The sequence below is a fragment of the Fundulus heteroclitus genome, chromosome 10 (assembly GCF_011125445.2).
Source record: "Fundulus heteroclitus isolate FHET01 chromosome 10, MU-UCD_Fhet_4.1, whole genome shotgun sequence".
Classification (NCBI taxonomy): Eukaryota; Metazoa; Chordata; class Actinopteri; order Cyprinodontiformes; family Fundulidae; genus Fundulus; species Fundulus heteroclitus.
In genome coordinates, this window is record NC_046370.1 from 10,181,037 (window position 1) to 10,203,304 (window position 22,268).

A 22,268-nucleotide genomic window follows, 5' to 3' on the forward strand; every position below is an offset into this window, starting at 1 on the left:
ATTGAAAGTTTTGTGCAAAGTTTTTACATAGTCTGGAAAAGTCCAGAAATTTATTTAAGTATCTTCCAGGTTTCCTTCCTTCCTTCCACCGACCCACTAACCCCCCACCCACTCACCCAAATCCATCCATCCATCCTTACATCCACCCACCCATCCACCTACAGTCGGGGATATTGCAAATTCTGTATTTAAACACTGACCTCTGTATAAATATCTGCAGTAAACTCATAGGGAAAAAAATGATCTATAATACGGGAAATTAGAGCCTTGAAACAGCTTGACATATAAAAATTACCGTAGGTGTGAATCTTAACATATTTAACCTTTTGGTCCCCTTGATAATTTTTTACTTTTATGGAAAATATCAATCATCACTAAATCATTAGTTTAGATTTAAAGCATTGAGTGATTTAGTGAGCAGTCAATGGGAGAGGCGGGGTGCACCCTGCACAAGTTCCCAGGCAATCACTAATGACACGCTTATTACAAAAGACAATTTAGAGAGACCAGTTAACCTGACAGTCATGTTTCTGGACTGCACAAGGACGGCACTTGGAAAGAGGCCATGGATGCGTGAGAAAAAATTAAAAATTATGTTTGAGGGGCTGGGGTCGGGATTCAAACCCAAGACCTTCTTGCTGCAAGGCAGCAATGCTAACAAGTGTAAAACTGTGTGACCCGAATAGGTTAATCTCTCTGTTATTTGAAATAGATTACACCATAGCATGTTTTATGGCGAAGCCTCCCATATACAAGCACACTTTCATAAACACCCACAGGTGCTTTTCAGTGATGTTATCATAGATAAGGTAAAGATAAGATGCTTTATTTGTCATTATACATATAAAGGTACATACCAACGAAATCTCGTAGATCAGATGAAGGGTTAGCCTGAGCTGCTGCGACTGAGCGCACCGCCACTAATGGCCGACGTGACCAGCATGTCTTTTAGCGGTAGGGGAAACCAGAGGAAACCTACGCAGACACTGGGAGTGTTGTGGAAAATATCATTAATTGTTATATTAATCAGGCATTTGTGTGGAGAATAATAAAAGGTACTCCTGGCCTCTAAACTGTGTCTCCCCTCTGAGGCAGAAAACACACAGCTCACAGGATGTTTGTTTTAAGGTCTTAGAGCTATTTTATGGTTTTTGAGGTCATTTGGGTTGACCCCTGATAGGACAAGTTGGATACTAAATCAGCTTTACTGAATGAAGACCTTGAGAGAAGAGCTTCCTTGTTTTGAGAGCAGATAGAGCCTGAAGCCACGGGGTCTGGGCCTAAAACCCCCAAACTAATCAGGAGGGGTTAGTCACTATAATAAAAAGATGGGTTTGCGAAGACGACATTAGACAAAGAAGCTGCAATGCCTGGGATAAGGACGTGGGTAGAATAAGCTTGGAAGTTTTTCTTTGTCTCTGGAATTACAAATGAATTAAATATGCATATTTTAAATGTTTCCTTCTGATAATCTGTTTCTCCTTTACTATCAAATCTTAAACCGGGGTAAGACGGGCCTTCAGAAATAAGCAGGAGCAGGCCCATATTAATTTCAACAGGATAACATGCAAACTTCACACAGAAAGGCCCCTGCCGAGCCCAGGAGTCGAACCCAGGACCTTCTTGCTGTGAGGCAAGAGCACAAATTCCACTTATGTGTACGCATACCTGGAAAATTAAGCTGGTTCTGATAAACCACCAGTGATCCCCTGATCGCACAGCTGACTTTGCGTCACATGATGTAAGCTAAACCTTTTTTGGACACCAGAATGTTTTGCTTTCTCATCAGCTGTGGTCCCTGAGCATGATAAATGTTTCTGCCAAAGACGTTATAATTAAAAGTTTATATATTTTTTATATATATATATTTTGTTCTGGTACTCAAGTAGTACACACGCCCCGGATTTATTTCCAGTTGCAATTGTTATATTCCAGCAAACATAATAGGCTATTAACAGAGTAAAAATAGTTTGATAGGAAATGTCAAACTCACCCCTGCGCTAAATGTTTCTGAAGCAGCGGTACAGCGACATAGCAGCTGGGTGGAGCAGCAGACCTTTCGTCTGAATATGAAGCTTCCCCAGGGCGTCCATCAGTGACAGTAGCTGTAGTTTCAATAACTTTTGCTGCCGTTGTGCCAAAAGAAATCTGTTATTTTGTGGAGGTTCATTGTCGATAGTTATGAGTCAAAAGCAGCGCCAGGTGGCTAGCTTTGTGTAGGAAAAGCTTAGTTCAAACTTGACATCACATGACACAATCAGCCAATAAATTTTTAGATAGAATAATTCCTCAGTCTCTCATTGGAGAAAGATGCTGCTGTTGGTGCCATAGTTTACTGGGCATAAAAACAATCAAAGAGTTTAATTCTACTTATATATATTTAAAATTTAACCTTAGTGGTTCCGTGATCCTTGGGCGTTGGTGTGTTTGTACCTGTGATACTTCTGTTTTTGTTATTTCTATATCCCTTTCTGCAGGTGTAGAAGCAGACGCCTAGGTTGTCACCTTCTCTCCCTTTTTACGTTGTGCATCACATTTCTCTCTTCCCTTTTTTCTCTTTTGCCTTTCCGTTTCTGCGTCCATTGAATTGTAAATAATCCCAAAATAATCTGAAATAATAAAGTTATTTGAATGCGTTTCCATCGGAGCACTATAGCGAAATCAGTGATGCTCCACTTGGGAAAGTAAATCTGTTGGGCTCTTTTTGGCATCAAGACAGCAATTCTGAATGCTACACTGCCAGATTGCACACTTAAAAAAAAAAAAAAAAAAAAAAAAAAAAGATTACGCCATAGCTGCTTCTGAACATCCCTATCCTTTGTTCTCCAGTTCTTCTGGGAGCCGTTACCGGCCAACCTGGAGGCCCAGGAGAGAGGCCCTGAACATCGACAGCATCTTCACTCGACAGAGAGACGCGTCTCTGGGCTACACCGCTGCACCTGGCCCCTCCCTCCCTCCTGAGCCCCAGGATCCCCTCCCCTTTGTGGGACCTGTCATACAACCAGGACTGGAAGAGGTGGAAGGAAGGGAGACCGGGGAGGTCGGGTTTGGGCTGGTTGGACAGCCCCGGCCTTCAAGCGGTGGGCGGACTATGGGTCCTCCTCCTCCTCCACCTCTGAGAGGGGTGGAGCACCAGCCACGTCTCATCCAGAGAATGGAGAGTGGCTACGAAAGCAGCGAGAGGAACAGCAGCAGCCCTGACAGGTACGACACGCACAGATATCAATTACTGTCTCTGGCCCTTAGCGTCTGTTGTCCATCATGTTTCCCTCTCTTGGTTTCTTGTGCTTTTTTTTTTTTTTTCTGTCCTATTCCAATTTATCAGCATGAAACGTAAATGTGACGTTAACAAGAACAAATGACTCAAAAGAAGTGCTCCACAACAAAAAATGAAGCCCCGAACACATTAGTCTGTTGGAGTTGCCTCATTTATCAGCATTTCCCCCTTTTTCTGTCTGTATTTCTCGCCGTCTTCACTCTTTGCTCCCTCTCTACAGGGAGGTGGGGCAACAAAAACGGGTGCTGATGTCTGGGCCTTCGTGGCGCTCGGTGCCCAAGTCGAAAAGCAGCGGCGCCATCATGCAGGAGCTGCCGCACCCCTGCTGGGTTCGCGGCTCTGACACGGGTCCGCCTTCTTATATGCACCTTCTGTGGCTTCTTTGGGTGTGATCGATTATTTATGTAAATGTGTAATGTTATTCTGTTCGCAGGCTCTGGGCGCAGTGAGCTAGATGAGCTGCAGGAGGAGGTGGCGAGGAGAGCCCGCCACCAGGAGCAGCAGAAGCGGAAGGAGGCCGAGCGGGAGGCGGCCATGGGATTCAACCCCAGACCCAGCAAATTCATGGACCTGGACCAGCTCCAACACCAGGGTATGGATATAAGAAGGATAAGAGCATGGCTCAACCTGCTATTTAGGGTAACTACGGGTACTGGGCTTAATAATGAGATATCACTGGATATCATTTTTATTCTCTGCTGCTTAAAATTATCTATGGGGGGGGGGGGAGCTATATATTGAGTATTGTTATTATTGAAGACCCCTATTTTTAGCTCTGTATGTCTGAAATCCATTTAAATCCATTCACTGAAATTAGAAAACAAAGACTAACTTGAAATTTTACATTATTTATGAAATAAAAAGAAACACTTCCTGCATGACATAAAATATTAAAACTGGCTTGAGACCTTTTTTTTTTATACAAAACATTTAACAGTATAAAATAAAACACTATGAACAGAATAACCATCAACAATTACTTTTAACTTTGATCATCTACTAGTAAGTAAACTAAGATTATTAGAACTATAGTGTTTTATTAGGCACCTCCTTGAGGACCCAGCAAGTGCTCCATAAGTTTCATGGGACAACCCTGTAGGTCCTCCCATCTATATCCTATAAATCTTCTAATATAGATGCTCTGGACGAATTCTTTAAGTACCCCATAGGTGGACGGTAAGTAAGCGTAACAAGTCACCACAAATTACTACGTTTGATCGGTCATCAAACTCAAAACTCCCATCTTCTCCTAATTCGTAAATGCACCATACAGCACTACCGGGTCGTGTGAAACAACACAGTCCGGTGTGGATGCTGTTACTGAGGGGAGAAGAGTATTTACTATGTTCAGTATCAAACAAGTGTTTAAAAATGAAGTCAGGGTAAGTATAAAAAGCTCATCTAACAGAAATTAAATGTCTCTTCAGATACCTTCTAAATAACTGTGTGGCATGTAGACTTCATTCCCAGTAGACCTTCCGTAGATACACTATTAGATTAGATTCAACTTTATTGTCATTACACAGGTACAGGTACAAGGCAACGAAATGCAGTTTAGGTCTAACCAGAAGTGCAATAGCAGCAAGTGCAGGATAAACAATGGTTCCATAAGTACAGGACATGGGTTTGTACTGAATAAATATAGAGATGTATACTACTATAAACAGAATTTTACTGATAGGTTTGTCCTATGAGTATAATATATAGATAACTAGTATTGTCAACTAAATTTACAGCTGGATATGTACCGAATAGAATATACAGGTGGATATTACTATGAATAAAGTTTTGCAGATATGTACAATAGCATAATATACAGATGATTGTTGTTATAACAGAGTTTACATGTACTATGAATACATGTACGGGAGGCTATATTATAGGCAGAATTGTGAGCATGATATACAGGTAGCTATTACTATAAAATGAATAAATAAAGTTTGGACAGAAGCTATTTTTATATTAAAGTGCAGTGGAAGGTAATTGCATATTACAGCTAAAGTACGGTATTGCAAATGTATATGTAAACAATTGGTACTGTGAATAAACATTCAGCTGTGCAAATCAATATTCAGTCATGGCGAGTAGTGCAAGATGCATGCACTATGTGCACCATACGGATCGTTTGTAAGAACCAAGGTGAGGGAGCAGGTCCAGGCAGGCAGAGGGACTGGACAAGGGAGGAAACAGGCAGGTTGGAAATATGTCAAACGTGACTCGAACAGAACAAATGGCCTGAAAGTGTTACCACTGGGGTTAGACAACAATCTGACGCTGTGCCGGCGGCTGATCCGTCCTTATACGGCAGCAGCTGCTGATCATGGTGATGTCGCTCAGGTGTGATGGTCACAGCACAGCAGCAGGTGTGACAAGACAGCAGAACAACTTATTACAGCAGTTGTGTAATTTCCCCTGTGACTCAGGAGGATAAATCAAGTCTAGTGTAATCGCTCAACTAACGGCCTCTTTATAAACTCATTTTGGGCTCAGGGACTACAGCACCGTTGTATAGATGTGGCGGCATCTATTTGGAGGCATTTAAAATTTCAAAATGTTTAGAAATCAATCTTTCTTTTCCAGGGAACTATGTTCGTTAAACTGAAGAAGCACAAAATTATCATGCATAGTTCTTCAGGATACAGAATTTATTTTAAAAGCAACAATAAATTTGACACACAAAAAAGCAAAAAAAAACTTATAAAAGACCTTCATTTCTAAAACTAACCTTTTTCTTAATCAAAGTGAAGATGGTCTGAGTAAGGCAACTCAGGCTTATTCATAATTGCCTCTCAACAGAACACTGCTTAAAATATACTCCCTATCCATTTGAGTTCTGATACTTTGTAAAGGATTAAATTAAGACTATATTTTCATCTCTGAATTAAAAAATGATATGCTTTCCACACAGTTTAGATTTTGGGCTTTTCTTCTTGATAATTGAGAATTCAAGGATAAAAAAAAAGGATTTAAATATTTATAGCATACACTGGAGACCACAACAACAACGGTGCTGTTATTACTTTATTTTTCCTCGTCGACTTAGCTCTGTCTTGATCCTGGGGCCATTAAACCTCACAAGAACGATCCACTGGAAAGAAGAATTGTAAGTAATATGAAATAAAAATGAGCTACATTAGGTTTTTCATGCTCAGCGGTGGTTCTGGGTTAAATGGTGCTCTGGGTCAGTTGATCTGTGCCTGCCCAAGTCGACGCTCAAATATTTGTGTGTTTTCTCGGATAAAATAAGGACTTCACTGATCTCAAACTATTGTTTAAGGAACCTCTGTGCAGTGTAGAAGCATCCGATCCAAGTTTGATCCATTTAAGTATTTTACACATTAAATTAGAGATGGATTCCAGAATCCTTACCAACAAGGATTTGATCCCAATTCAGCCCTTTTGTTAAGCACTGAATTGGGATCTGTGACTCAAGTTCAGGGTCCTTATTCTTTCACCAGATTCTCTTACACTGTTCATAATACAGTGTGCGCTCACTCACTATTGACATGGAAGGAGCAATAGAGATCTCATTAAGGGCTGAACTGTCATAATTATTTTCACTTTGATTACTCGGATCTCGCCACCCTGGGTGGTGAGCCATATTGCCCATATAAAACATTGCCTCCTGTTATTAGTTGCACAGTTTGTAATTTGAATCTGGTGTAGTCTTAAATGGATAAGTAACAATAATTTCAATTCAATTTCAATTAAATTGTATTTTTATAGCGCCAATTCATGAAACATGTCATCTCAAGGCACTTTCCAAAGTCAAATCCAATCAGATCATACAAATTGGGTCAGATTATACAGATTGGTAAAAAAAAATTCCTATATAAGGGAACCCAGTTGATTGCATTAAAGTTTTGACAAGCAGCATTCACTCCTCCTAAAGAAGCGTAGAGCCACAGGGAGAGTCGTCTGCATTGTCCATGGCTTTGCAGCAATCCTTCATACTGAGAATCACATAAAATGTATGAAAGCTAAAGATTTGTGTTTCTCAAAAATGATATCCGTGTTTCTGTGTATTATTATTTAAATTTACCGCATGCATCAAAACTCACAACCCTGTCAGACTTCTTGTACGTCCAGAAACGGGTGTGTTCGTGAGGGATTTTCATAAACTGCAGCTCTACATGCTTTTCCCCTTCAGCTCACCACCAATTAAATGAATATCACGGATTATTGAGCAGTGTCCTGTCTGTCCTGCTGTGAGTGCAGCAGTCCTTATGCACCTGATACCCCCTACACACACACACACATATACACACACACACACACACACACACACACACACTACAGTACAGACGGCCCTAATGAATGGAAAGGACAAGTTGTGAACAACCAGATGGCATTCCTATCAGCGCGATCATGTAACAGAATTTGGGGTTCGACACATCCTTATCGATGACTGAGCTGGGCTTTAATCTAATATCATACTTTAAGGGACAGCCGAGCCAACATCAACCCACCATTATTCCAGCCTTAGAAGCAAGGATATTAAAATGCCATAGTCATGTAGCAGAAATACATCAATAGAAAAACAGCGGCCAGTAAACCACTCAAATCAACAGAGAGGCTTCAGTTTTAATGAGATTTAAAATCGCCGTAAGGCTTACATTTTCCACGCAAGTGAACAAATTACAAACAAATGAAATGTTTATTGTTTAAATTTCAAAATCAAGGTTTTTTTTTCCTATATGGCTTCACTATGGCAAGTTTATTTACTTCACTTCTAGCACAAGGTAACTCAAAGCGCTTTACAAGAGAATAAAGTAACAGTAAAAAAAAATATCAAAGAAATTGAAAAAAGGAGATTTTTTTTTACCCTTGTTAGGAAACTGCAGTAAACATGTCCCTGATTTGAAGTTGCATTTTCCTCATGTTCCAGGTTTTCAGGGAGATTGCTCCAGAGCTGAGGAGCAAAATAGCTTAAAGCTGCATCTCCTTGTTTGTTCTGGTACCGTGAATAACAGGTGAACAAATCCCTGATCATCTGAGGAATCTAGATGTTTCATAACTGATAAGCAACGCTGAGAAGTAATTGAGTCCAAGAGTATTCAGTGACTTATAGATTTGGACAAGATTATAAAATCAATGCTTTACCAAACCAGGACAGGTTTATAAAAAGCATAGATAATCCAGCTAGGAAAGGGATTTAAGTGGTGTAATATTATCCATTTCCCTGGTGGTGGTAAGGAGTCTGGCAGCAGCGTTTTGGATGAGCTACAGGTGCCTGATTAGGGCCTGTTTAGAAAGCATTTCAAAAATCTATCCTACTAAAAATGAAAGCATGCGTACGTTTTTATGTGTCCTAATTTATCAGAAACCCTTTATCTTAAGATAGAAGATGGCTGATTTAGTGAAAGACTTTATGTAGTTTTCCACAACACACTAGGTTTCACTGAGTCATTTTTTTTTAACCAAAAGCAATTATTTCAGGATATTCTGAATCTGATATTATGAATACACTGACTGAATGACATCAGTGTAAGCATCGTAATAAATACAGGCTTGAGTATACATGCACCCCCGAATGTATACTCAACAGAAGTGATCCAAGAACGGAGCTTTGAGGAGCACCAAATGTTATTTGTTCACTTAGATTTACTGCCAAATGATACAAAGTAGTCCCAGTTTGATAGGGAGGATCTAAAATACTGCTACATAATCCAATCCACTTTCCCAGTCCATCAGTCAGTATGTTACGAGATCCAGTAAAACCAAAGCAGAAGTTTTAGATGCATCACAGGTAAAGTAATGTAAAACCTTTATTCTCAGTGCTGTGGTTTAATCAAAAACCTTACCAAAATTCACCAATTAACCCAACCATCTCCCAGATCACAGCGACACAAACCACTATGGCTGGTGAACTGCATTTTTCTTTGACATTTTCAAAAAAAAATAATCACAAAAGTTGGTCATACATATTAACACTTGCATTACATTTGTTACATTTGCAAGCTCAGTGGGCTCAGGCTACAGCGCTTTGGAGTCTATTTTGACGGCTGTGAAATACAATCTCTGTACTTTAATACTGCTGTGTCATTAGAAAGAAAACCTAGAATACTTTGTAGGGGATAAAAAGTTACAGATGAAATTTCAAAACATCTACATTACAAAACTGCTGAGTTGTGCAATTTTACCATGGCTTATTTTTCACAGACAATGGCGTAAAAATTCACGGAGCGCTTCCCTGAGAGTTAGAAAAAAGTGGAGCTTTTGTTTTGCTTTTCTTTCTCGGGATGTTTGTCGCTTTATGAACATAGTCTCAGCTTTCTTTTCCTCTGCTTTCATATTTCCCTTCGGATTTCATAGCTGATGTACAAATTTAGTTACTGATGGTTGACCAGAGGTGTGAAGCAAATGGGAAGGGAACGTATTGCCATACTACATTCTATAGGGGGCTCTCCTATGTGCAATTGTGTTTTATTTAATTTTTTTCGAAAATTTATTTTTTCTACTTATACTAATCTTATGCCATACAAATAGCAAAACATTCAGGCAAATGCAACATCATGTTGGAAAAGCTTCATTCATTCTTGACTGCGATTTGTAACCTTGTCAAAAACGTTCATAGCATCAGCTACGTCATAGCTTGGTATGACCTTGGTGTTCCCTGAAAAGGCAATTACAACTTAAAATCATGCTGTCCTGGAAACTGAGGCAAACAGTGTGGTCGTTCATATATTTGACTGGATAGGACATCCCCTATTTTCAATTTTCAATTCAATTTTATTTATATAGCGCCAATTCATGAAACATGTCATCTCAAGGCACTTTACAAAGTCAAGTTCAATCATATTATACAGATTGGGTCAGATTATACAGATTGTTTAAAAATGTTTCTATATAAGAAAACCAGTTGATTGCATCAAAGTCCCGACAAGCAGCATTCACTCCTGGGGAAGTGTAGAGCCACAGGGAGAGTCGTCTGCATTGTACATGGCTTTGCAGCAATCCCTCATACTGAGCAAGCATGAAGCGACAGTGGAAAGAAAAAACACCCGTTAGCGGGAAGGAAAAACCTCCAGCAGAACCGGGCTCAGTATGAACGGTCATCTGCCTCGACTGACTGAGGGTTACAGAAGACAGAGCAGAGACACAACAAGAGAGACAAAAAAGCACAGAAGCACACATTGATCTAGTAATCTGTTCTACATTAGATGGTAGTAGCGGGTGATCTGTCTTCCCTGGATGATGTCACAGTTAACAGAACGTCAGACCAGGTGTACCTACTATGAAGAAAAAAGAGAGAACAAAAAGTTAAAAGCTGAAATGACAACAGTCATTTGCCACCATAAACGTTGACGTGCTGACACAAGTGCCATTGCGATTCATTGATTCCTGTCAATAAAAGCATGATTTTCTAATGGGGAATGAGCACACATCTGTAATAAAAATAAACAAAAAGTTGTAGCTCTCTGGATTCTTATCCAATTTTTATAAACTATGGCACAAATTAACGCTGAGAAAATTGCCAATGTTATGATATATATAATTATGTCATTTTCCTACAGATAAATCCATAGCGGTGCGTGAACTGTGCAGATAAAATGTTGACAGGTATTCCTGTTGTGCTATAAATATCACAATGCCGTCAATTTATTTTTAACAGCTCAAGCTGCATTATTGTATCACAGTTTGTTGGCTTGAAGCTGAAACTGGCTATAGTAATAAAACAGGGTTTCAGAGGCGGATTGGCCATTGGGACATTCCCCGGTGTGTCCCAGTGCTCCCAGCCAGGTCATTGGGAGGCTCTGTTTGGGTCTCACTTGATTTAAAAAATAAATTAAAAATAAACAATCCACACAGTCCGTGCAGCTCAGTCGGGTCGGGAGACTAAGGCACCCTGGATGTCACAGCAGCACAGAGACACACACAGACAGCCAAAGGGGAAATGAGGAGCAGAGAGAGGGAGAAGATAAAAAAATAAATGCATATGTATTCATTATGGAGAAAGTAAGACAAACTAGTTTCATTAAGTCAAAAAGCAAGCATAGCCTATCCTGCACAACTATTTTAAAACATCTTTGTTTAATGCTAAAATATCCAGAAATTCAGTTTCTGTGCACCCTTCATAAACTCCAGCAGTAAATTACTATACATGAATATTGACATCCTTGTATTATATCATTTTAATGAACCTTTCTTTGACCAGGTAAAATTTCCTGTTTTAGTATTTTAAATACTGTACTTTTTTTCATGTCAATTAGATTTCAATTCAGGTCAAACTGTCAAAGCAAAATGTCAGCCTAGCTATAAAAGCTTATTGTCCTTTAAAAATAAACAGTTGTTTGTACTTCTGATGCTGTCACAGTCCTGACTCAATGCATAGCAATAGCGCACTTGTGTCATGTATACACACATCAGTGAGTGTGGGTGACAGTAGTCATGTTTACAAGCACAAAATGTCATGATCGGATTGAAATGTATTGGGATCAAATAACAAAAAAACAAAAAAAAAAATCGGATTGTACCATTTATATGGGCACACAATCAATTAATCCAAACATAATGTGCATTTATCTGTACCTGGCTTTATTCAGAATAGAACCACTCTGACAATGCGCAGTTATCAAATTTCCCTAAAGAAAACACAAAAGAAGTAGTACTTCTATCTTTGCTAAACAACAAGAAATAGCAAACAAATCAGTATTATAAGAGTTTGTTTTTCTTCCGAGCCAGTCAGCATTAACCACCCCTCTCATTCGGATTACAAACTCATTCCAATTGAGTTTAATCCGATCACAGTATTCCGAATGGCTTGTTTACATGACACTTCTTTATTCTTTATTATCCATGTAAACGTAGATAGTCTCAGGGCAGGATCGCTCTGGAGAATGGAGAATGTGTTATTCCCCATGTTGCCCGATTACTAAATAAATGGCACAATAGATCAACAGAAATCTAAAGCTTTAAAAAGGCAAATCCCGACTGAAGCAAAGCTAAAAATTTTACTTTGGCACAAACTACTGCACTGCTGCTGCTAAAGTAATTAAAAATGAACCAGAATCTGAGCAAGTGCTGAATGTTTTATCAGGTTTCTCAGCACATAATCGTAAGTGCTCACTACTATGGCTTCAGAGAGAAGAGATTAAGGCTTAATAAGAGTTTTAGTTGACATGTCTTTGGTCATTGATGGTGAAAACACACCATGCTAGTTTACATTTCTATAAAAAAAATGCCCAAATAGGTTTACAGTAGGGAAGTGAAGTGCATGATGGCCCCCAGCCCTCAAAACTTTCAAGACAAACTTTCCTTCTTCTGGACTTCTTTTCTGTCTCAGTTGGTCTCACTTGTTTTATCATTCTAACCTTCTCCTGTCCTCCTTTCACTAATTTTATGCCCTTTCACATTTCCGCTGCCACTCTGTCGTTATATCTCTCTGTCTTCTCTCCTTTTTTTTCCCTCCCGCCCTGTCGTTAACATCCTCAGCCGTGCTCAGACCCCTGCATGAGGCTAACGCTCATAGCGGATTGGCTGTAGCTGGGTGCATGAGGAGCACTGGGGGGCCAATCAAACGCAGGCAGGAACAGGAAATGGAACGGGACACGGGAAACGGCCACCCACAGGGGCCTCGCAGGTACCACGACTGTCCCCTCATCCCCTCACACACGCTATGTGTCTGTAACGGTGCCTGTGTATAAATCCCCCTGTGTCTGCAGCTGAAGCTGCCCTCAGATCCTCTTCAAAACTCTGTGTGTCTCAACTGGGTGTTGGTTGTTCATCGGTTCTGCTGGACCCATGTCCCTGGAGCTGTTTGTCTGAATGTGTGTTCTCAAACACACATTTGCAACTTTACAGAGGGACTTCTTCTCTCCCTTGTGTTTCTGTTGCAATGCAGTAAAAGCTTTTTCTGCTTTGCTGTGTTTTTCGATTGAGAATAAAAAGCGAGTGAGTCTGTGTTGCTCTCTGTGTCTCTGTGCTTCACTGCTTCTTCTGCATTGTCGTTCCTGTGTGCTTCCAAGGCTTCCCTCTGCTCTTTAAGTGCTGCTGACCTGTCCTTCTCTGCACTGTATAGCTGCAGTCTGTGACTGTGTTGCTGCTCTGTGTTGCTGCAGTCAAAGATCTTGTGCTGAGGATCGTTTTCTTGCTTGTGTTTCAGTAATTCACTTTGGTCCTTTCCTAATACGTTAGTTTGAGAGGTGAACAAAATGCGGTCAAACTGGATATGCAGGGTTTTAGATGATTATCTATTACATTAAATGCATTGGAAGTAATGATTATGTTTACTAAACTCCAATATGGTGGGTGTCCAAGAAAACCGTCGCTAATTTATAGGAAATGGAAAAAGAAAACATTTTTATTTTCTGAGTTACCCCTTCTTTCTTGATCATTAGTGTCGAAAGACGTAGATTTACTTTCGACCTCTTAAAGTGTTGATTATTATCTGAGGAGGTCTTTAAAAGTTTTTCTTTAGTCTTTGGCTGCTTTTTCACTCATTTCTATTCAAGAACAGTACCATTTTCAGAGGAATATTATTTTATTTGTTAAGTCAGAGATTTTCTTAGGTTTTGGTCAAATAGATATAATAATCTTTTTTTTTCTAGTCTCAATGTTGTGAGCAGTCATTAATTGTTAATATTAGGAGCAGATGTTAGAACGAGCCATTAGCCTAACTAAGGTTTGTACCATCACCAAAATACCAATTTCTTTATTGCTTGTAGAATATAGAGGCTTACCTTAATCAAACATGTTCTGTTACAAAGATTAAAAACGATAAAACAAAGCAACTTTACTGCACTCCTTTTAGCCCGTTATCTGCTTAGTCTTCTTCTCCAAATAAACTGCAGACATGTCTTGATATCTGACTTAATTTTAAACCTCTGAATGATCCTGAAAAAAGCAAACTGCACATATTAATATGTTAATATGCTGTATTAATGTGTTCTTTTCAATGCACCATTGTAGTGTTTAGCATGGAGTATTCACATGGAAAACGTTTGGTCAGTGGTCAGGAAGAGTCAAGCAGTAAATTCCTGTCATCAGTCAATTTTTCTGTGCATTTCTGATAAAAGAAGCGTAACGTCAGGAGAGGGAATAGCTTTACATGAAATAAATATACTGACATGAAGCTACCGACTAGTACCCAAAAAAGAAAACAATTTTCAATAGTTTAGGACTTTCTCATTCACTGCTTTGTAACACAAGTTTTTGCTTAGCTAAATCTACAAAACAAAAAAATAGCATAGTTTTACACCAAGAAAACATTAGTATTTCATCAACAAAAGCTTGATTCACAAAGAAATATTGTTCAGTTAAAGTATGATGCATCTACTAGGTCTTGTATCAGGTCTTTGGTGGATTCTCTCTTCTGTTTCTTAAGACTTGACTCATCTGTCATGAAAGGCTTTTTGGGGGGTTGATACTTAATCCTTTCTTCCTCACTTAACTGGTTTCTTCATCTTTTAAACAAACTCCACAATACGTTGTCATGGTCAGGTAGGGAACCAGACCGAATGTGTGAACAAAGCAGCCATCCAATAACTTTAAAAGGAACCCTGAAGTATTGATCAAGGCACATTTAATTAGTTGCAACATACCATACAATAGCTTTTAAGGCAAAATATAAAAAATTGTAAAATATGCTGCAGCACTGTCCGTGTCAAACGGCGGGAGAAAAACCTCCCTTTTGAGCTGAAGCATTTTTTTTTTTCAACAAAATATTTTAGAGATTTCAATGTGTTGACAGGCATTTTTAATTTGGTTTCATTGGGATTTCTTGGTCAGAAGACTATGTTGCAAAGATTTGCGCATCGCTTTGAAGAATGAAAATAATTTCAGGCCCTACCATTCCACCAAAATGTGTCAAAAATGTAGCTATTATTTTTTTCTTTTAACGCAATCAAACTGTTACTCTAAAGATTACACAGAATCCCTTTCAACATTTTACTGTACTGTATTTTCTGGACAAAAAAAGAAAAGACGAGGCTGCCCCACACCCCTGTCATGGCTTCGGGCGCCACTGCACTATTTGCTGCAATAACCATATAAAGCACTCTGGCCTTTTCTGGGTGTCAACCTTGCCAAAATTGTTTGGAAGCACCCAACAAGTGGCTAGCAGTGTTGTAGATAAACTGCTAGGCACCCTAGTAAATGCTAAATGTTGTAACTAGTTAGCGAGTATTAATTCTGTATATGTAATTTGTTAATAGAAATAAAGCTAGCAAATTAGGTGCTAGCATCTACCAAAACTAGCAAGTGGTTAGAAGTGCTAGCTACCTGCTAGCCTTAAGTAGTTTGCTAGTTTTTGAGTTAATTAAATCTGTAAATCTTTATTAAGGGTCGACACTGAACTTTGCCTCTGCCTTTTTTCAGTGGTTAGACACTTTTTATGAAGCTAATCGAGCAATGGTGCACGACTCCAAAAGTAGTCTCCCTAAGGGGGAGGAGGGGGGGGGGTCATAAAAATGTATAAGGCATCTTTCCTTTGCCCCGAGTCAAATTAACTTTCTGTAATCACATCAGTGGAAATAAGGTCTGGATGTGCTAACTTGTTAATATTGATTTTAGTCTGCATTTCATTACAGCTCTGTTTAGAGCATAGCGAAACTTTAAAAAAAAAAAAAGAATCCATCTGTTACCAGTGGAACTGGAGGAAAAGGAGTAGGTGGAAGTAAAGCTCTCAGCACTCAGCCTCTTTTATTACCTTCCTCCTCTCCTCTATTGATCAACATAAGCCTGTGATTTATAGCTTGCTGCTGCAGAGACTTCTTGGTAATTACAAAGGCTTGAAAAGGACAGAAGAGTTTATGCGGGGATGGCGGGTTGGCACTCATGTAGACACATATGTGACCGTCAACACCTCACAAAAATAGACACATTTACAGACCTGCTTTTTTCACAATACCAACACACTCGATACAATAATAAGAGTGCAAGAAAACTGTCTGCAGATGAGATTCACTAATGTTCAACCTACAGCACTACGTAAAAGTTATGACCGGGCAAAACAACTGGGCTGAAACTCAGTTGCTTCTTAACCTATTTAAGCTCAGCAGCTGACCGTTTTTTAGAGGAATGTATTATGTGAGTCATCTATGCATAAGGAAGCTCTTAAACCCATTGATTTATTTCACCAATTTGAACAGCAGACTGATAAAAATCAACATGAAGCCAAAATTATTGACAGTTATATCATGTGCATATAGTACGGTCTACAGAGATTTGCCAAAAACCCTCAAAAACACTTTAATGCTCAGTAGTTCTCACATTCTTTTCTCTCCATGGATTGCTCAGGTTGGCTTAACACACGACTTGGAGCTCATCTGGTACCGTATCCTACAATAGGTCACTTTGACATGTCAGCTTTCAAACACCGTATATTTTGTCTTGAAATTTGACAAATTAATAAATTTCTTGGTAAAATAAGAATTCGTCTTCTCATGGTGCAATAACTCTAAGTACAAATACTACAGTTTTACTGTATCATGGTATTTCTGACATAATCTTATTTCTTAAATTTCAAACCTGAAACCAAAAAACACATTTCATTGAATAAATACCCACTAAATGGGGGAGTAGCTTTGAAAATATTTATTCATATTGTCACTTTTAACATAGGTTTTTATTATTTTGAAGACATCTAACAGCTTAGAAATAAAATGGTGTAATCATATTTTGTTTTTTGTGAGTTGATATCAATGTAAATAATTGTAGAAGGACAGATAATATTGTATCATATTGATCGCCTCGATAGAAAATCATGACAGACCTTGTAATATCAGCAAATATATCGTCATCCAAACAAATCAATATAACATCGTATTGTGATAAAGCTGGTGATTTACACCCCTACCTGACTAGTGATTGTCCAGTCAAATATTTTCCAATAATTTCCCATCATTGGACAAAAAGCATTGAGACTATAGAGACTGTTGCCAATTCTTTAGTTAAATATATGATTATAATCAAAAATTAGACAGTATGACATGGAAAAAAAATTGTATTTTAATCCAGATTCAAGGTGACTGTCAAACAGCTATTAATAGAAAACATGTCAATGTTCAACTGAAGTACAATGCATCTCTCAGGTCCGTTTGGATGTTTTCCACTCTTTGAAGACAGGACTTCCAAGTACTTGTGTTTCACTAGAGGGACTTTCCTTTGGCCTGGCACTTCTTCAGTTTTTAAAGCTAAAACTATCCGATAGGCTTTCATGATTAGGTATAAGGGCTTGGCAGGAAATGCACGAGAAAGCAGCCAAAGTCTACAGAAAAACGTTGAAATACCATCAGAAAACGGCGAGAACGATTGATCAAGACCACGCCAAAGGATTACAAGATAGTCTGGCTGCTTAAAAGTAATGTATGAAGAAATTATAGGAGCTTTAAAACCCTGGCAGGGTGCAGGAGATCATATGCTTTAAACATCGGTAAAAGCAAATCAATAAAGTAATATAGTGTAGTGGTTCAGTGTCACTAAACTTTGGAACATCAGAAGCCTCGTTAATTTTTGTGTTGATATATGTAGATTCCTGCTTTAACATCTTTAATAACATTAAATCTTCTGTTGTGAGGTAATCTTCTGAACAGACCGATCCGTCAGCTCTTGCTTCATAAACAGCATGGCTCATTGCAGAAAGCTGCATCATCACTGTGTGTTTGTTCTGTAAGTGTGTGTACGTGCTTGTTTACCCTGCTGTTGTGACCTTCCCTCAGTGCAGTAACTCACCTGACGTCAAAGCTGCTTAGTTTTTCTGTTTTTTTTTGTTTTTTTTATCCTCCTGCTCCTGGTTGACTGACCCAACCCCTCCCCTCTTTTGTGTCCTCCAGTGAACAGCCTGGCTCGGTCCAAGTACTGCTGACGCCTAATCGGGAGGAGGAAGAGGACGAGTCAACGACCAGCCATGATGCTCAGGGTCAAAACCCTCCCCCGCCTCCTCCACCCTACCGCCCCTCTCCCCCCCGACCCACGCTCACCCTTAGCATCAGTCACCCCTGCGGCCCATCCAGCCAAGGGGAGGAGGAGGAGGAGGCCAGGCGCGCTGGGAAGCGAGGCGAGGAAGCTGAGGATGGGAGTGAGGGGAGGGGTGTGAGGCTGTGTGATTTGCTGCAGGCTGGGGGGGTCAGTGTCAGACCCCTGGGGAAGCACTTAGCCATCTCTCTACCCTCACTTCCTCTTCGTCTCTGGGATACACACGCCGCACACATCCCCCCTCCACCATGCTCTCCTCCTCCGTCACCCCCGCCGGAAACTTGCGGGCAAAGGAAACACCTCGCGCCACTCTGGCAGCCGCCCCGGCCGCATTCCCCCGACGAGGGGTCTCCCCGTTGGCAGCAGCACGCCGTCCTTGCGGACGGCAGCACGCGCCACTGGTCCTCCTGGAGTCTGGACCGCCCCGATGCCGTGGTGACGCCATACGACACGCCCCCGGACCGCTGCTTTCCCATCAGGACACAGAATCCTGGCCAGAGCTGCAGCTACAGTTGTCAGTCTTCTCCAGGGCACTACGGCTCCCAGCATGCCCCAGGGCAGCGCGGTGATCACCACTGTGACCGTGAAGAGGCTGAGCTGTCAGAGCTGGACTCCCTTTACCAGGCCAGTCTGCAGGCCGGAAGAACAGGTAGAAACACCTCTACATCTTTAGTAAAAGCGTACCTATGCTCCATTTCTACAAGATTATGCATACAGTAAAGCTCATGGTGTGTAAACATTTCTGTTGAGTGGAACTATTAAAAAAAAAAATTCCCCTCACTTAAGACATTACTGTGAAAAGTTAAGACTCAAGTCGTGCCTTATGCCGAAAATCTGAAAATCTGTTCCAGCCACAGTAGAGACATGCAGAGGAATAGAGTCTTTTTTCTAAAACATTCAGGCATCGTACCCTTTCTAACTTTTTTCTCTGACCTTTTGTTGGTGTTAGCAAATACTTTAAGTTTGCATGAGTGACGATTTTGTCCGCTGATGTTTTGATTACATAAAACTTGGATTTATTATCATTTTAGAGGTGATGGCAGTTTAATCCTGGGGTTTTGGCCTCATTAAAGTCACAGCTCCAATTTTCTTTCTTTCTTTTTTTTTTTTTTGATTGAAGGAACAGGGATTATGTATCAATGAGAGTAACTTTAGTGAGTAATTAACCCTTTTGAAATACAATTTATTTCAGTGCGGAGAACAGATGACATAATACACGTACTTTATATGATTAATAACGCATAGATTAACCTACCAATCTTTATACGTGGATTTAAGGTTCCTACAAAGTCTGGCAAAATTGGGAAAAGATTAATATATTTCATGGGTATAGTTAATTTAAAAATAGAGCAAACAGTATCCATCCATCCATCCATCCAAAAAATTATAGACTGTAGAAATAGATGCCACAATTTTTTACAGAATGCTTTATTTTTTTGAACATGAACATGTTCCTGCTGACACTTTGAAAGGGGGGGGGGGGTCCGTTTGAATCTTGAGGCTGAACATTTACAGCAACTATCCTGATATTCTTGTTGTAAAGCAAATTCCACTGAGCATCAGGCTGCAACTGATACTGGGATTTAAAAGAAAACGGCGGCGAATGTATCTAGGTTTGGCACGTCTGTTCTGTGCTGGCCTGGCCTTCGCATGTTTGCTTAACGCGTGACTCACGTTGGCCAGTGACTCATATTCAGCATTGACAGATGGAGTTCAATTTCAAACATAATTAGGTTTAAAAATTGATGGATTGCATGCTAAATTCTTTATCTTGGACTGAACTGTTCAATTAACCCAAAGTTACAGTTTCTCCTCGTGACGATTTAAGAATTTTTAATGACTTTCTCTCAACTAAGTGGCTTCATATTTTGTGCTGCATCTGAAGGGAAAATGAGTATACATTGCTCAATTTCAATATTAGGACCACCCGTCTGCTCTAACTTTTCTTGCCAAATGAGGAGGTTAATGCTTTTACATGCAGCAGAAAAAGGTGTCAAAAATATCAGCAATGTGAATGCCAGGCTGGAGCTTTTCCCATCAGAGAAAGCTGAGAAGTGTTTCTTACTTTAAATCACAGTTATAACCATATAACGGCTGGCCCTCTATAAATACTTTGTAACCTTTATAATTTTTTGCATTTGCAACATTAAAACTTCTATCACGTGATAGAACAAACAGGATAATTGTCCCTATTTGTGAGGCTGAAGCAAACACATGACTTTCTATTTGGTTTTACATTTTTTTTTAATTTGAAACACTTTAAACTCCAGTCCACCAAATTGCCTTCAGAATCACCAAATTATTAAATGGCCTACTTGTGTGTAATTTAAATATAATATAAATAAACTAAGCTGGTATGTGAAGGACATGATAGGTTTGTTAGAGAACATCAGTGAACAAACAGCATCATGAAGACCAAGGAATAGAGAAGACTTGTCAGGGATGAAGTTGAGTAGACCTTTAAAACAGGGTTAGGTTTAAAAACAACCACATCCTAACCTCTGCACAACTTGCGGAGCACTTCAGTTGCTGTATTCAGTTACTGCACAACTGCAAGCTTTCTAAAGTGATGCAAACTGAAGCAGCCAACAGGTCAATGGTAACTCTTGGGGAGCTGCAGAGATTCCCTGCTGTGGTGGGAGAGTCTCTTTATAGGTCAACTATCAGTGGTGTATTCCCCATATCTGCCCTTCATGGAATAGTGGCAAGAAGAAAGCTATTGTTGAAAGAAAGCCATAAGGAGTTTGGTTTAAATGTTGCCAAAAAAAAAAAAAAAACGTGGGGGTGGACCAGGGGCGGTTCTAGACAGGGGCCAACAGGGGCCTGTGCCCCTGTAGAACTGTTCCTGGCCCCTGTACTAAAAACATGATATTAAATTTCTTAGGATGATAAATGCTGACAAAGATACCATGACTGACTGGTCATTTGGATCAGTAGTATGTTTTTGTTTATGTTTTTAATCAATAATAAAATGACAAAAATAATAAAAAAAAAAACATATATAAAAAAACAACAATTAAAAATTAAACCGTTTCATGTTAAGCTCCCACTGTATTGAGAAAAGATCAGGGGTCTGCAACCTGCAGTTCCAGAGCCACAATTGGCTCTTTGGCTTACTTAATATATTAAACAACAAAATGTTGACTTGTTAATTCCCCCAATCTTTTGTTTTGTGCCACTGTGAAAAAACACTGGCCCCACTCTGGCCCCCCTGCTAAATTTGGTCTACAACCCCCACTGGGGTGGACACAGCAAACATGAATTAGAAGTTCCTCTGGTCAAATGAGACAAAGATTCTTCCTGGGTTGGAAAACTAACGCTACAATGCCTAGCGTGAAACATGGTGGCGGCAGCCTCCTGCTATAGTGGGTATGCTTTGAAAGTTGGCCCAGGGAAAATCGCTCTGAAGAAGACACGGAGGGAGTTAAATACAGGTCAATCTTGGAAAAGGAAAGTCTGTTACAAGCTGCAAAAGACTTGCACTACTTATTGTTGGTCTATTGCTTAAAATGCTATTCAAATTCATTAAAGATTGTGGCTAACCAACATAATAGTCTTAGGTTCTTGTGGTAGGCCAGGCACTGTATACTGTAATAATAATAATAATAATAATAATAATAATAATAATAATAATAATAATAATAATAATAAGTTTTATTTATTATGCACTTTACATTTCAAATAAAATCTCAATGTGCTACAATAGCAGGCGGTTAAAAACAGTACCCAAAGTATAATAAAAACAAAAATATAACACCATAAAAGCTAAATTGAAATCATAAGTATGAAAAGGCCCTTTGAATTAGGAATGTCTTTAGGTGCTTTTTTAACACCTCCACAGTTTGTGGGGCCCTCAGGGTCTCTGGGGGGGCATTCCATAGACGTGGGGCGACAGCCTGGAAGGCCCCGTCTCCCATAGTGGAGAGTTTAGTCCTAGGATGGTGCAGGCAGCAGGTGGAGGAGGAGGAGCAGAGGTTTGGTGGGGCCGTGTGCAGGTGGAGGAGACAGATTTTGTAATGGATTCTGTGTTGAATTGGCAGCCAGTGCAGTGATTTCAGGACCGCAGTGATATGAT

At 39.7% G+C, this 22,268-nt stretch overlaps 1 protein-coding gene across 3 annotated transcripts in view; it reads left to right on the forward strand.

Annotated features, from left to right (window-relative positions):
- Window positions 1-22,268, forward strand: part of LOC105928251 (inactive ubiquitin carboxyl-terminal hydrolase 54) — a 115,969-nt gene that overhangs the window by 86,516 nt on the left and 7,185 nt on the right. For all 3 annotated transcript variants that reach the window (XR_001166329.3, XM_012865419.3, XM_036141980.1), the window contains 5 exons: window positions 2,830-3,204; window positions 3,498-3,625; window positions 3,711-3,869; window positions 12,713-12,860; window positions 18,052-18,842. Coding sequence is in view for 2 of the 3 variants with exons in the window: in XM_012865419.3 (XP_012720873.2) it covers window positions 2,830-3,204; window positions 3,498-3,625; window positions 3,711-3,869; window positions 12,713-12,860; window positions 18,052-18,842 (1,601 nt within the window). In the remaining variant the exon portion in view is untranslated. The remainder of the gene's footprint in view (window positions 1-2,829; window positions 3,205-3,497; window positions 3,626-3,710; window positions 3,870-12,712; window positions 12,861-18,051; window positions 18,843-22,268) is intronic.